Source organism: Hemitrygon akajei, chromosome 23 (assembly GCF_048418815.1).
Source record: "Hemitrygon akajei chromosome 23, sHemAka1.3, whole genome shotgun sequence".
Lineage (NCBI taxonomy): Eukaryota > Metazoa > Chordata > Chondrichthyes > Myliobatiformes > Dasyatidae > Hemitrygon > Hemitrygon akajei.
The window spans coordinates 14,086,517-14,103,031 of NC_133146.1; the positions used below are offsets into that span (position 1 = coordinate 14,086,517).

Below are 16,515 nucleotides of genomic sequence, written 5' to 3' on the forward strand. Positions count from 1 at the left end.
CTTTACAGTGGAAGACACTAACAGTATGCTGGCAGTTCCAGATGTCAGGGGTCATGAAGTATGTGAAGTTACCATAACTAGAGAGAAGGTTCTTAGGAAACTGAAAGGTCTGAAGGTAGATAAGTCACCTGGACCAGGCAGTGTACTCCGCAGAGTTCTGAAAGAGGAGGCTGAAGAGATTGTGGAGGCATTAGTAATAACCTTTCAAGAATCACTAGATTCTGGAATGGTTCTGGAAGACCAGAAAATTGCAAATGTCACTCCACTCTTCAAGAAGGGAGAGAGGCTGAAGAAAGGAAACTACAGGCCAGTTAGTCTGACCTCAGTGGTTGGGAAGATGTTGGAGTTAATTGTTATGGATGTGGTTTCGGGATAATGGGAGGCACATGACAAAGTAGGCCAAAGTCAGCACAACTTCCTTAAGGGAAAATTTTGCCTGACAGATCTGTTGGAATTCTTTGAAGAAATAACAAGCAGAATAGACAAAGGAGGATCGGTGGATGTTTTCTACTGGGATATTCAGAAGGCCTTTGACAAGGTGCCACACAAGCCTGCTTAACAAGCTACACGGTATTTGTGAAGGACCAGGGTTAGTATAAAACCGGGAGAGCAGGTAAAGGTGAAGAAAATAAGGGTTTTATTTACCCAAAATGTTTACAAACTCAACAGAACTGTTCTAGAGTCCAAACTTGAATCATCTAACAGAACAGAACTTGGTTACAACAACATAATAAATACTCCTCATACCAATTGACACTACACATCTTCCGACTGCAGGTTTATATTCAATGCTGGGCAGTCCATAGTAAATTGCAGGGGAGAGAAAACATTCCTCTCCTTAAAAAGATACGGCAAAAATGAAGCAGCTCCAGAGAACACCCCTCTGGCTGTAGCAGAATGGCACAATCCAATTACCCAGCCCCATCTACTTAGGCTGGTGTAATGCAACAGACCAGTCCTTTACCAGATTATCAGGAGGATGGTTGGTTACAGGACACTTCAATATGCCCGGTTGATGGTGTGGAAAGATTCCAGCATGGATAAAGCAGTGGCTGATTGGCAGGAGGCAAAGAGTGGGAATAAAGGGAGCCTCTTCTGGTTGGTGTTGAGACCGATTCTTTTCACGTCAATGATTTGGATGACGGGAATTGATGGCTTGGTTACAAAGTTTGCAGTCAATATGAAGAAAGTTGGAGGAGCAGGTAGTTTTGAAGTAGCAAAGAAGCTACAGAAGGACTTAGTTTAGGAGAATGGGCAAAGAAATGGCAGATGGAATACAGGGTTGGGAAGTGTATGGTCGTGCATGGTAGAAGAAATGAAAGTGCACACTATTTTCTAAATGGTGAAAAAATACAAAAACCTGAGGCACAAAGGGACTTGGGAGTCCTTGTCCATGATTCCCTAAAGGTTAGCTTGCAGGTTGAGTCTGTGGTGAGGAAGGAAAATGCAATGTTAGCATTCATTTCAAGAGCACGAGAATATAAAATCCAAGGCAGTAATGTTGAGACTATAAAGCCACGGTGGGGCCACTCAGTATTGTGAGCAGTTTTGGGTCCCTGATTTTAGAAAGGATGTGCTGATATCGAAGAGGGTTCAAAGGAGGTTCACGAAAATGATTCCAGGACTGAATGGCTTGTCAAATGAAGACTGTGTTTGATGGCTTTGGGCCTGTATTCACTGGAATTCAGAAGAATGAGGGGTGGCCTCATTGAAACCTATTGAATGGTGAAAGACCTTGATACAGTGCATGTGGAGAAGATGTTTCCTATGGTGGGAGAGTCCAAGACCAGTGGATACATCCTCAGAACAGAGTGAGGAGGAAATTCTTTAGCCAGAGAGTGGTGAATCTGTGGAATTCTTTGCTACAGGCAGCTGTGGGGGCCAAGTCTTTGTGTATATTTAAGGCAGAGGTTGATAGATTATTGACTGGTCAGGGCACAAAGGGATACAGGGAGAAGGGGGTTTGGGGCCAAGAGGAAATTTGGATCAGCCATGATAAAATGGTGCAGGACACTCAATGGGCCAAATGGCCTAATTTTGCTCCTATATCTTCTGGTCTTGTAGGTGGAAGGGCATGCAGTGTTGAGGAAGGAGGAAGTCTGCAGAAGGACAGGTTGGGAGAATGGGCCAAGAAATGGTTGAAGGAATATAGCTTAGGCAAGTGTATGGTCATGACCTTTAGTACAAAGAGTAAAGGCGTAGACTATTTTCTAAATGGGAAGAAAATTCAAAATTCCGAGATGCAAGGAGACTTGGGAGTCCTATGCAGGATTCCCTAAAGGTTAACTTTCAGGTTGAGTCAGTGGTAAATAAGGCAAATACAATGTTAGCAAACATTTCAGGAGGATTGGAAAAGAGCAATGATGTAATGCTGACCCTTTATAAGGCACTGGTCAGATCACATTTGGAGTATTGTGAGCAGTTTTGGATCCTTATCTAAGAAAAGATTTGGTGGCATTGGAGAGGGTCCAGAGGAGGTTCAAGAGAATGATTCTGGAAATGAAATGGTCAACATGTGCATTTAATAGTTCTGGGGCAGCACTTGCTAGAGTTTAGAAGAATGAAGTGGGGGAGGGATTTCATTGAAACCTATCAAACATTGAAAGGCTTAGATAGAGTAGATGGTTCCGAGAGTGGGTGATTCTTGGAATCGAAGGCAGCCTCAGAATAGAAGGCTACCCACTAAGAACAGAGATGAGAAGGAATTTCTTTAGACAAAAAGAGTGGTGAATCTGTGGAATGTATTGCCGCAGATGTCTGTAGAGTCCAATTTATTGAATATATTTAAGGCAGAGGTTGAGAGGGATAATAAATCAGCCTTGGTGGAATGGCAGAGCAGACTCACTGGGTCAAGTGGCCTAATATTGCTCCTACGTCTTCTGGCCATATGGTCTTATTAAGAACCTATGCTTTAAATATACCCAATGAGTTGAGTTGGATGTCTATAAACGAGGGAGGTTCTGTATTAGTTTAAGACTTTCAAGATGAAGAAGCTTTCCCCCGCTGCAAAAGGGGTAATAGCTAGACTCTGACCATTGCTTTTCATACGACCATAGGGGCAAAATTAGGCCACTCGGCTCATTGAGTCCACTCCATCATTCTATCATAGTGTGGCAGAGGCGCAAAGTCAGCACCACAGTCCCAGCCTACATTCTACCCTCAGTACCCAACCTCAATGCCCCAGATTACCAGCACGGCACTTTCCATCTAAGTGTAGAGCATATTCACCAACTACTTTACCCTTCCCCAGTACCTCAACGTTAGACTTCAGAGCTAATGGAGGTTTTGCAAACATCTTGTACCTGTAATAATCTCCAGTCAATATCCCGACAGGAGCGGAGTCATCCGACAGCACTGGCAGCTCTATGACTGGTAACTTGTATCCCTAATGAGGAGAGTAAGAAGTTCTAAGATACAGTAGGTTTTACATAAATGTACGTACATAAAAGCACAAAACCAAATTGGAGATCTTTCACACAGTTAACCACGTTGGATTTTGCCATGTACCACGTGATACAAGAGAGGGTGCAGACGAGATTTACCAGGATGCCACCTGGATTGGAAAGCATGTCTTTTGAGGATAGGCTGAGCGAGGTAGGGTTTTTCTCATTGGAGTGAAAGAGGATGAAAGTTGACTTGACAGATGTGTACAAGATGATAAGAGGCATAGAATGGACGGCAGAATTTTCATCCCAGGATGGAAAAGGCTAATACAAGGGGCAAAATTTTAAAGGTGTTGGCAGGGGCTGTATCAGGTACGTGTTTTTTTAAAAATATACAGAGACAGTGGTGGGTTGGTGGAACACATTGCCAAAGGTGGAGGTTTAGGCAGATACATTAGGGGCATGTAAGAAATTTTTAGATGATAGAAGAATGGAGGATGATGTAGGAAGGAAAAGTTGGATTGATCTTGGAGTAGGTTACATGGCCAGCACAACACAGTGGACTGAAGAGCCTGTAATGTGTTGTACTGTTTCACATTCCAAAAGATACTCAGGAAAATTAAGGAAGGAGATACACAGAGAGGTGTAGGATTGGGTCAGTATGATTGGGGGTATTACACTATTAGTAACAGTGAAAAGGAAGAATGGTCCAGGATAATTAATGGCAAAATCTAGCCTGTTGGGGTTACTCAACAGAGTTGACCTCACATCACAGGGTGTTCTCTATAAGCTGCCAACTCGGTAAAACTAAGCATTGAGCTGCATTTCTGGAGAAGATAGCTCGGCTACATTCACACGAAGGAGGAAAGTAGGTTATGAAAGCCCGAGTTTCCTGGATGGACGGAACAATAAAGCAGGATAAAGGACACACGACAATTGTCAAATTAAAGCCAAGTATAAAATGAGTATCCTATTTATCACCCATCTACATATACAACATGAAATTTGTAGTCTTGTGGCAGAAGTACAGCACAAAGACAAAGTTAATACACATGACGACAATGAATATACAAATGCTGAGCATGAAATAAAGGGTGGCAAAGAGGGAGAATGAAATAAAGATTAGCGGCAGCAAAAGGGAATCCAAGAATCTTTAAAGGCACGTAAGGAATAAATGCAAAGCAAGGTGAAAGGAGAGCCAATCAGGAGTGATGTAGAACATTGATTCATGGACAGTTACTACTACTTAATATTTCTATGCATTCCCCAAAACTGATGACAGCAATACTGGCTTATGGCTCCATTTCCTATCATTCTCAAGTATTGCAGTTATATTAAGTAGGGCAAACACGAGGAAATCTGCAGATGCTGGAAATTCAAACGACACACACGTCAGAAGGGTCTCGGCCTGAAACGTCGACAGTGCTTCTCCCTATAGATGCTGCCTGACCTGCTGTGTTCCACCAGCATTTTGTGTGTGATATTAAATAGGGATAGTGTTAGCTATCACATGGATAAATGGAAGCTGGCACTATGTCTTACAGCGTCAGTGACTGGAGTTCAATTCTCACTGCCGTCGTTAATGAGTTTGAATGTTACCCCGCGATCGCATGGGTTTCCTCCGGGTGCTCCAGTTCCCTCCCACATTCCAAAGGATTGGTACGTTGTGGGCACGCTATCTTAACGGCGGAAGCATAGCAAAACTCGCAGGCTGGCCCCAGCACACCTTCTGACGAAAATTATCCATTTCATTGTCTATGTGACAAACAAAGCTAATCGAGGAAGGCAACGAGGATTTGTCAAGGCAAATCACGTTTAACTAAACTGATAGAAAATGAGGTTCCAGGAGGTCATTGAGGAAAACGTGGTTAAGGTGGTCTACATGAACTTTCAAAGGCCAAGTAACAAACTTGCCATTAAGGTAAGAGCACTTACAATTCGTGGGGTTGAGGCAGCACGGGGAGGATGGTAAAGGACAGTAACAAGAACAGTGGTGAACTGTTGTATGTTGGGCTGTTTCCCCAGGATCAATACCATCTTTCTTTTCCCCCTTACAAACTCATTTCATTAGGTACCTCCTGTATTTAATAAAGCAGCTACTGTGTGTATGTTCGTGGCCTTCTGCTGGTGTAGTCCATCCACTTCCAGGTTCACTCAGAGATACTCTTCTGCACACCACTGTTATGGGCGGTTATTTGAGTTATTTGAGTCCCCTTCTAGTCAGCTTGAACAAGTCTGGCCATTCTCTTCCAACCTCTCAGTAATGAGGCATTTTTGCCCACAAAGCTGCCACTCACTTGGATTTTTTTTTTTGTTTTTCACACCATTCTCTCTAAACAGTAGAGACTGTTGTGTGTGAAAATCCCAGGAGATCAGCAGTCTCTGAGATGCTCCAACCACCCCGTCTGGCACCAACAATCATTCCACAGTCAAAGTCCCTTAGATTACATTTCCTCCCCATTCTGGTGTTTGATCTGAACAACAACTGAACCTTCTGACCATGTCTGCATGCTTTTATGCATTGGGTTGCTGCCACACGATTGGCTGATTAGATCTTTTTCATTATCGAGGTGTACAGAACACAGTATACTATATGAACTACCACCTTCTGCCTTGTGTAGGCAAGGCAATTCCTAATCCTTACAGCCAAGTTTCCCAGGATCATTACCAAAGGCTCAACAATCTCTTCCCCTGCTTCCCATGTAACCTGGGCTATACAGTATCTTGTGCAGCCCTGGCTATGCAAATTGAGTCTATATCAAGTATTCCTTTGAACACCAATTTAAAATACAATATACTTACATCATTATTCTCAAACCAGAGGAAGTAACAGCAGTAGTAATCTCCGTCACGGAACGTCAGAGTGGTAAACCCCTTCTGTAAGTATCTCAGGCCCATCCCAACCAAAGACCACACCTAGCAAGATTAGAAGACCTTCAGTGAAAAATACTGTCGTATCAGCCTATGTAATGCAATAAAAAGATTACTAAATTACATTTAGATTAATACAATAGCAACGATAGTACTGACCAGAGGGGTATATTCAAAATAGGGACTTTCCATACACTAGACATCCCGAAGAAGCAGCATTCTGAAGGCAGAATGACGCAAGAGTGGCTGACAAGAGAAGTCAAGGCCAACATAGAAGCGAAAGAGAGGGTATGTAATAGAGCGACAATTAGTGGAAATTAGAGGATTGGGAAGTTAAAATAAAAACAGAAGGCAACTAAAAAAACTACAGGGATGAAAAAAGACGAAATATGAAGGTAAACTAGTCAATAACATCAAAAATGATACCAGAAGTATTTTTTCCAGATACATAGAGACTTAAAGAGAGATGATAGTATCTACTGGGCAGCTGGAAAATGACAATGGAGAGATGGTAACAGGAACAAGGAAATGGTGGAGTAACTACATATTTTGTATCAGTCTTCACTGTAGAAGACACTAATAGCTTACTGGAGGTTCGAGTGTATCAAGAGGCAGAAGTGAGTACAGTTGCTATTACTAGGAAGATGGTGGTTGGAAAACTGAAGTTCTGAAGGCAGATAAGTGACCTGGACCTGATATTTAAAAGAGGCAGCTCCAACATTATTGAGGCACTGATGAGGCAGAGTACTGAGAGCAGTTTTGGGTCCCTTATTTAGGGAAGGATCTGCTGACATTGGAGAGGCTTAGGGGAGGTTCGTGAGAATGATTCCAGGAAATGAAAGGGTTAACATGTGAGCAGCGATTGATGGCTCTGGGCCCGTACTCACTGAAATTTAGAAAAATGAGGGGGAGGGGGGAGAATCTCACTGAAACCTATTGAATATTGAAAGGCCTAGATAGAGTGGATATAAAGCAGATGTTTCCTTTGGTGGGGGAGTCTAGGACCAAAGGGCACAGCCTCAAATTAAGTTCTTGATTAGTCAGGGCATGAAAGGTCACAGGAAGAAGGCAGAAGAATAGGGTTGAGAGGGAAATGCATCAGCCATGATGAAAGGGTGGGGCAAATGACCTAAATCTGCTCTCATGTCTTATGTTCCTATGGGGGCCACACTTGGAGTATTTTGGAGTATTGTGTTCAGTTTTGGTTGCCTCATTATAGGAAGGACATGGGAGCTTCAGAGAGGATGCAGCAGAGATTTACCAGGAGGCTGCCTGGATTAGAAAGCACGTCTTCCGAAGAATGGTTAAGCGAGCTAGAGCTTCTGTCTTTGGAGTGAAGATGAGAGGCGATTTGATGCAAGTGTATAAAATGATCAAAAGCATAGATAAGAGTGGATAGCCAGGGACTTTGACACCCCAGAGTTAGAATTGCTAATAAGGGAGGGCGTAATTTTAAGGTGACTAAAGTATGGGGGCGGGGGTAATATCAGAGGCAAGACACACACCACACACACACACAGTGTGGTGAGTGCATGGAACGCCAGTGGTGATGATAGAGGCAGATACTTTAATAGGTTCTCAGATAGGCACGTGGATGTGGGGGAGAATAATGAGGTACTGTGCTGTAAGTGTTCTATGTTCTATGTGGAGCTTCAACTGGAAGGGAAGAATTTAGAAATTGGAAGTTTATTTTCCCTCTCCCCCCGCCCCTCCCCCCAGAGCAGAAAAAGTTTGAGGGATGGATTCAAGATCTACCAGATCATTATTTCAAAAGGAACTTTAATTTTCGCTTGGTAGGGACAACATTTACTGCCCATCTCTAACATCTGTGAGAAGATACAGTACCTTTGAGAAATACCACAGCCCTCCTAGTGAAGATGCTGTACATAATGTTTGGAGAAGGGTTTCTAGAATTCAAACTCAGCAATGGTGAAGGACAGGCAGTGCGTCGTCAAGGGAAAAGGTCCCCTAATCACTCAAAGCTTGGTGGCCAGCATAGCGGATGATACAATAAGAGGGGCAGGTAGTGTTGTGTAAGTAGGGAGTCTGCAGAAAGACTTAGATTAGGAGAATGGGCAAAGAAGGGGCAATTGGAATACAATATAGGGAAGTATATGGTCATGAACTTTTGGTAGAAAGAATAAAGTCGTAGACTATGTTCTAACGGGGAGCAAATTCAGAAATAGGAGGTGCAAAGGGACTTGTGAGCCTTTGTGCAGGATTCCCCAGTGGTGAAATCGCAGGTCGTTGGTGTTGCGGAATGCTATTGCAATAATAGTATGCATTTGGAGAGGTCTAGAATATAAAAGCAGGGACGTAATGCAGAGGCTTTATAAGGCATTGGTCAGACCGCACAGAATATTGTGCGCAGTTTTGAAGGGCCTACATTGTGGATGTGAAGAGATTTCCTATAGTGAGGGAGTCTGGGAACAGAGGGGACAGCCTCAGAACAAAAGAATGTCCCTTTAGAACACAGATAAGGAGGAATTTCTTTAGCTAGAGGGTGGTGAATCTGTGGAACGTGAAGGCCAAGTCATTGGGTATAATTAAAACAGAGGTCAATAGTTCCTTGATTAACAAGGATGTCAAAGATAATGGAGAGAAGGCAGGAGAATGGAGTTCAGAGGGATAATAAATCAGCCATGATGGAAAAGCAGAGCAGACTCGATGGGCCAAATGGCCTAATTCTGCTCCTGTGTCTTATGGTCTTATGATTTGAAAGTCTTTTGGGAAATAGGAGTAATATCCAATAGTCTGGAAAAGCTGCCATTCCAGCACTATAGTCACGAGGATGCCAGGTGATCGCAGTCTTACTGTACCTTGCTTTTAATGAATGTGGCCAGTGGTCCTTTCCCCAGCTCGGTGGATTTCTCAGAAGTATTTAAGGAAGGTGCAATCATTTGGCCCGTCGTCCTGTCCACGTAAATGAAGTGGATCAATCCTGGGAAGTCTTGCAGATAGGTATAGTCAAAGTCAAGGTCAACCACATGCACAGGATTTACAGAACATTGGATTACCAACCATCAAGTGATAACATTGAAGGCAATATAACCTGTTTCTGCTTTAGTGTTCTGGAGTTACCACTAAATTCAATGTTACTCAGTATGAGAGAATGACTTGTAGCAACTTTCAGAGCCAAGAACGGTCCAAACCACTTTCCAGCCAATGAAGTGATTTTCAAGCTTAGTCACAAGTTGCAGGACATGCAATTAAAATTTATACAACAAGCTCCCACAAAACATGCGATAAAACTATAACAACAAACTCTGGTTAGATCACGCTTGGGAATATTGTGTTCAGTTCTAGTCACCACATTATAGGAATGATGTGGAGAGGGTACAGAGGAGATTTACCAGGATGCTGTCTGGATTCAAGAACATGTCTTATGAGGGTAAATTGAGCAACCTGAGGGCTTTTCTCTTTGGAGACAAGGAGGACAAGAAGTGATGAGATGATAAGAGATAGATCAAGAGCTTAGACAGAGACATTTTTCCCCAGGGCAGAAATAGCTAACACTGGGGCATCGTTTTAAGATGATTGGAGGAAAGTTAGAAGTAGGATTCATTCTTATTTATTTATTTAAACACAGCAGTGTGTGCATGGAGCACACTGCCAGGGTCTGTGGCAGAAGCAGGTACATAATGGACGTTTAAGGGACTCTACATGGATCAAAGAGAAATGGAGGGCTATGTCGGCTGGAATGGTTGGATTGACCTTTGAGTAGTTTAAGAGGTCAGCACAGAACTATGGACTGAAGAGCCTGTACTGTTCCATGTTCTACAAGCTCCCACAAAACATGATAAAACCATAATAACCAACTGCCTTCGTGACACTGCTTGAAGGACAGGTCAAGTAACCAGTTTAGTAGGAAGAACCTGCATGCAATTTTTTCCATAATGCCTTGTGATCATTTGTACCCACTCAAGGGGAAAGACAGGACCTCTAACTGATGACTTGTTTGATGACAGTATCTCTGGAAATGGTGCAATGGAATGCCCGCCTGGATTACAGACTCAGCCCCTTTGGTCTGGTAGTTACACTATGCCCGATTTAACAGGCCACTTATGTAATCATTAACTGTGCCTATAAAAAGTATTCAACCAATGTGCAAAAAATGACAAATTGTGCAAATTTTTAAAAAACCGAGTTGTGAAGTTCTTGAAAGTGAGTCTGTAGGTTGTGGCATCAGTTCAGAGTTGAGGTGAGTGAAGTTTTCCACTCCGGTTCAGGAGCCTGATGGCTGAAGGGCAATAACTGCTCCTGAGCCTGGTGGTGTGGAACCCAAGGCTCTTGTACCTCCTTCCCAATGAGAAGAGAGCATGGCCTGGATGGAGGAGGTATTGAAAGAAGCCCCTTTATGTCTTTGCTAGTTATTTATAACAGGAAGCCTCAAATTATGACCAGGAGCTTGATCCTTGGATTTATTTTCCCTTTCAAATAGCTCCAGCTAAGATGCCTCCATGCCTCAAAATAAGTTACAGCACACTGAGAACAAGTTGGGCAAATCATACATTAACAGATGTCTTTTGTGCAAATGATTATTTTTCTGTAAATTTGCAAAGAGGCATAATCTTAAGAAGCTTCCTTGACAAGAAACATTAACTCTTTCTCTACAGAGTGCTACCTGGCATACTGAGTGTTTTGAGCATATTCATTCCAGACTTCCAGCATCTGTAGAACTTAGATTTTTAAGAAATCATCTTTAATAGCCAACAAGGATATGAGATCACGGTGGTGTTCCTCTTGCTCTTTACCAAGAGGAAATCCTTCCAGTCTATCAGTTTCTCCCTACAGAGAACAAAGAAAAACCATTATAACATTAGAAATATGTGACCCAGAACAACGTCTCCTTGTATTTACTTACATGTACTCCATTTCGCTGATTTACGGAGAGTCCTGGTCAGATCAGCCCTCAATCCCCTGCCATTTGCCTACCCGGGGCACATTGGAGTTGACGAACCTGTCATCTCTTTCCTGTTTACCCTGTATACCTGACTTTAAATACAACACTGAGTCATGTCATCTGCATAAATTCTCTGACGACTCAGCAATAGTCGGGTGTATAAAGGGAGGACGGGAGGATGAATACAGATCCCTGGTGGAGGATTTTGTCAAATGGTGCAAGCTGAATCATCTGCAGCTCAACACCAGTAAGACAAAGGAGATGGTGATGGACTTTAGGAAGGCTAAGCCTGCACTACCCCCTGTTACTTCTGATGGTGAAGATGTGGAAGTGGTGAAGATCTAAAGTACCTAGGGTGCACCTGGATGACAGACTTGAGCGGGGCACCAACACAGAAGCTGTGTACAAGAAGGGCCAGAGTCACTTCTACTTCCTGAGGAGACTGAGGTCTTTTGGAGTACGCAGGCCTCTCCTTCACGTGTTCTACCAGTCTGTTGTCACCAGTACAATCTTCTGTGTGGCGGTGTGCTGGGGCAATGGCATCAACACGGGTGATGCCAACAAGCTTAATAAACGGATTAGAAAGGCTGGCTCTGTTATCAGAGTCAAACTGGACACACTGCAGGCTGTCGTAGAACAAAGGACCCTACGGAAAATCTTGGCAATTCGGTGACAATGTTTCTCACCCTCTGCATGCCACCTTGGCTGAACAGAGGAGCACTTTTAGTAACAGACTAAGACAACTGCGCTGCTCCAAAGAGCGCTATGTGAGGTCATTCTTACCCTCGGCCATTAGGCTCCATAATGAGTCAACCTATAGCCAGGGATGAGGCAACCCCCTCCTGTTAGGCTGTCTGAGGTTAACTTTTTTTTTTCTTTCTTACTTTTCTAAAATTTGTATATCTGTTCATTTGTAATGTTACTGTGACACCGTAATTTCCTTTGGGATCAATAAAGCATCTATCTCTGAATGACTCCTGTAATTTCTGCAGATTTTCATATAATAACTACAGGATGATTATATTGGGAAGGGTTTCGGCCTGAAACATTGACTGTACTCTTTCTCATGGATGCTACCTGACCTGCTGAGTTCTTCCAGCATTTTGTGTGTTTTGCTTGGATTTCCAGCATCTGCAGATTCTCTCCATTGTAGATGATTACATTACAACCCTTTATTGAACATCGTAGCCAATACCCATCATCTTGTCATTGAAATAAAAACTCTTCCGCACTTGACGGTACATACGATGGTGACGTGAAGTGACTGGATTAACAGTTCAGACCACTTTTCACCAAAACTTCAACCGTCAGACTGAAGTCACCTACTTTACAAGTGGAAGTACACCAGCTGAGTGATCATGTCTGGCGTAGACACTCAGTGGCCACTTTATTAGGTACACCCGCACACTTCATTAATGCAAATCTCTAATCAGCCAATCATGTGACAGCAACTCAATGCAGACATGGGCAGGAGGTTCAGTTGTTGTTCAAACCAAGCATCAGAAATGGGGAAGAAATGTGATCCAAGTGACTCTGGCCACGGAATAATCGTTGGTGTCAGGCAAGGTGCTTTGACCATCTCAAAAGCTGCTGATCTCCTGGCATTTTCACGCACGGTCTCTAGAGCTTATAGGGAATGGTGCAAAAAACACAAATATCCAGTGAAAAGCAATTCTGTGGGCAAAAACACCTCATTAATGAGAGAGAGATCAAAGGAAAATGGCCAAGCTGGTTCAGGAGGTACTTAATAAAATGGCCGCTACACAAGGCAAATCAATTTTATTTATTTTTCTGTCGAATAGTAATACGTACCGGACAATTTTTTGCATCTTAGTCTGTAAGTCGATAGGCAAATGCTGAGAGCCTCCTGCTGGTTTTACGAGGAAATAGCACTGATAAACCAAGCGTAGCTGGGTCATCACATTCTGACATGCCTGCAACAGACTGCAACAGAACAAATCAGCATAGAACAATTCCCAGCACTCAAGCCAAACACCACTCAGCGATAGGTAAACAACAGTCCAAATATTTCACCATGAATAACTGAAGGCTTAATTTACAAAATAAAAAAATAATTCAGACTCTTTTCAAACTCATTTTGAAGGACAGGTGGGTTATGATTTGGGTGTAGGTACAGTAGATGGGACAAGAGTCCCAACCTAGAGTCCATGGAACCCTTTGCTTAATGATATTGGTCCATGGCATAATGAAGGTTGGAACCCCTAGGTCAGAAAACCAGGCCAGCATAGACTAGTTGGGCCAAGGGCCTGTTTCTGTGCTGTAGTGCTAACTACATTCTATGCCCAGCACAGAATGTCCCCGCCAGTACTGATTTGAGTCAGAGTAAATAGCAAGAGCATATTATGAGGCACAAGGAGCCTGGAATAGAATGAAATCACTTCGGTTACCGACCGTTGCTACTAATCAAGTCATTCTGGAAAGTGTGGATATTAGGTGGGTACAGGAAAAGCCTCGGGGTTCTGAACCTCCAGAGAAGCATCAACTTTGTGAGCCCGTAGTCGGAGCACACTGCACAGGAAAGAATTTCTGTCTTGCAAGTACTCGTCGTGTTTTGTATTTTAATGCCCACGGGATGAAACAGGCTCAGAAAGATACTGAAAAAAAAAGTTTTCTCACTCCTGAGGATTTCCAGTGTTGCCTTTAGAAAACGCTTTGTTCTTGAAGTCCATCCAGGCAGACTGTAACTGCAGTAAACATCAGAAACACACATTGGTTACTGTTTAGTGCTCCAGAGAGAGCAGTGTAAAACCCCAAGTCAAACAGAACTAAAGTTGGCTCATCATCCACAGTCCACACCTGCATATTTACCTAGGCTAGGAGCCTCGGGTGAGACCTGCTCGGCCAACGGAGCCAAGTCGTGCTTCAGGCTTCTGGCTGCCAAGGTCCCAGCCCTTACCTACCGGCAACATCTGATCAAGGTTCAGCTTGGCACCAGTAACCAGGGTTCAATTCCTGCCACAATCCGTGAGGGGTTTCAAAGTTTCCGGTGTGGCCATGTGGGTTTCTTCCAGCTGCTCCGGTTTCCTCCCACATTCCAAAGGCGTACAGGTCAGGAGGTTGTGGGCATGCCACGTTGGCACCAGAGAAGCAGGCTCCCCCCAGCACACCCTCGGAATACGTGGGGGTCACTGAATCAGATAACTCACTTCACTGTATGTTTCAATGTACGTGACATAGAAAGCTAATTGTTCAAGTCTTTTTCTCCCCCAAGTTTTATCAATAACATATCATCACGTCACCCGATTACCTGCTGCTTTGGGACTCCAACAGCCTTAATGAACTTGTCCATCTTTTGCCTTAGGTCTGACAGGTTGGGATGAACACGAGAAGAGTGTCCGAGCTCCTGTCCCTCACTCAGTCTGGCCTCCAGCACAGCGAATGCATCCAGGAGATGATACAAAGTCACTGCAACTTGACTGTTAGGAACCTGCCAGTAAAGAAATTAAATAAACTCGTTAGTGACAATAAAATAATCCTTTCACTGGGATTAAATTTGTGAAAGGTCCAGGGAGCACTTTCTGCAGGAATTAGGTCTAATTTCAGAGCACATTCCATTACAGCCCTCCAAAGTTTAAACTTAAAACCCAATAAAGGCAATATCAGTATCAGGAGTGTTGTATTGATTTTTAATGAAGGCGTAGCGATATAATTAATTGCTTATCTGACTTAATATTACCAGCTGGTAGAGATAATTGTAGCTACTATCATCAGGATAGTAGCTATAACTACAGGTAGAGGAGCCTTAGATTCTACACCACCAAGTTCAGGAACAGTTATTACCCTACAATCAGGTTGCTGAACCAGCGTGGATAATGTCATTCACCTCAACGATGAACTCTTTCCACAACCTACAGCCTCGCTTTTGCAGACTTTACATCTGATCATTTCAGTTCTATTTTTTATTTTCACATTTTGTCTTCTTTTGTAAGTTGGTTATTTTTAAGTATAACTTTTCATTTACTTTCCTGTAAATGTCTGCAAGAAGATGCATCTCAAGGTGCACGGTAACATGCAGTTTGATAATAAATTCACTTTGACTCAAGGAACCTGGTGCGTTCACCTGACAGAACGAGGAATAAAGCAAAGCGTTATACTAATAATTGCATATCAAATGATGTTTTGTTTTCTCACATTGATCCTTCCTGAATAACTAACTTCTCTATTCTTTGCTTTCGCATGTCACGAGATACCAGACTGGAAGCTGAAGTACTTCCACAAGTTAGCCCGAAAGTTCATCCCAGCCATACATCTTGCACTCTTCGAAAAGCACTGCCATGAAGTCTGAGAGAAGAGAGCTCTAGTGTGGATCAGTCTGTTATCTCTCATTACAGAGGGAGAAAAGGAATATTGGAAAGAAATCTTACACAGAAAAAGATATATAGCAAATCAATTAGCCGCAGAATTAAAATGTTGTTTCAGTTTTTAGGTACCATTCTTCAGAATCAACATTTTGCTTCCAGATGTGTTTGGAGCATGTTCATGTTTTTTTAAAAATAGCTCAACAACTTTGGATGAATAAGACTGTTAGGCTAGATGTGATTTCAGGACCTGGGACTAGGACAAGGGCACAGACCGAGTCCAGTGGCACGAGCATGAAGGAACAGATTGGTGCTTATTATCAAGGTCAGTTTGGGCACCAAACAGCCGGGAAGACATTGAGACAACAGGGAGGCAGCTCGTGTGAGGAGCGTTTGATGGGGCTGTACAAGAAACTGGTCAAGCCACATTTGGAGTACTGCAAGCAGCTTTGGGCCCCGTATCCAAGGAAGAACGTGCTGGCATTGGAGAGAGTCCAGAGATTTACGAGAATCAACCTGGGTATGAAAGAGTTAACGTATGAAGAATGTTTGAAGGCTCTGGGCCTGGAGTTCAGAAGAATAAGAGCAGTTGAGAAAGGTACATGATGGTAGGGGTATAGAAGGTCATGGTCCCGGTGCAGGTCGATAGGAGTAGGCAAATTAAATGGTTCAGTACATACTAGATGGGTCAAGGAGCCTGTTTCTGTGCTGAACGTTTCTATGACATCTCAATGAAATCTACTGAATATTGAAAGGCCTAAATAGAGTGGATGTGAAAAGGGAGCGTCCAGGACCAGAGGGCACAGCCTCATAATAAAAGGACGTCCTTTTGGAACAGGAGGAGGAATTTCTTCAAACAGAGAGTGGTGAATCTGTGGAATTCATTGGCACATTCAATTTATTGGGTACATTTAAAGCAAAGGTTGATCGGTTCTTGATTAGTAAAGACATCAAAGGTTACAGGAAGAATGCAGGGGAATGAGGGGGAAATAGATCAGCTATGACTGAGTGGTGGAGCAGACTCAATGGATTAGTTATG

General features: G+C 43.1%; 1 protein-coding gene across 2 annotated transcripts in view; it reads right to left on the minus strand.

The window, feature by feature from the left end:
- hps1 (HPS1 biogenesis of lysosomal organelles complex 3 subunit 1) overlaps window positions 1–16,515 on the minus strand; it is a 59,953-nt gene that overhangs the window by 4,990 nt on the left and 38,448 nt on the right. For both annotated transcript variants that reach the window (XM_073026975.1, XM_073026977.1), the window contains 7 exons: window positions 14,426–14,605; window positions 13,795–13,862; window positions 12,970–13,101; window positions 10,977–11,042; window positions 9,074–9,215; window positions 6,186–6,299; window positions 3,303–3,385 (listed from right to left, as the gene is read on the minus strand). In XM_073026975.1, coding sequence (XP_072883076.1) covers window positions 3,303–3,385; window positions 6,186–6,299; window positions 9,074–9,215; window positions 10,977–11,042; window positions 12,970–13,101; window positions 13,795–13,862; window positions 14,426–14,605 — 785 coding nt within the window. The remainder of the gene's footprint in view (window positions 1–3,302; window positions 3,386–6,185; window positions 6,300–9,073; window positions 9,216–10,976; window positions 11,043–12,969; window positions 13,102–13,794; window positions 13,863–14,425; window positions 14,606–16,515) is intronic.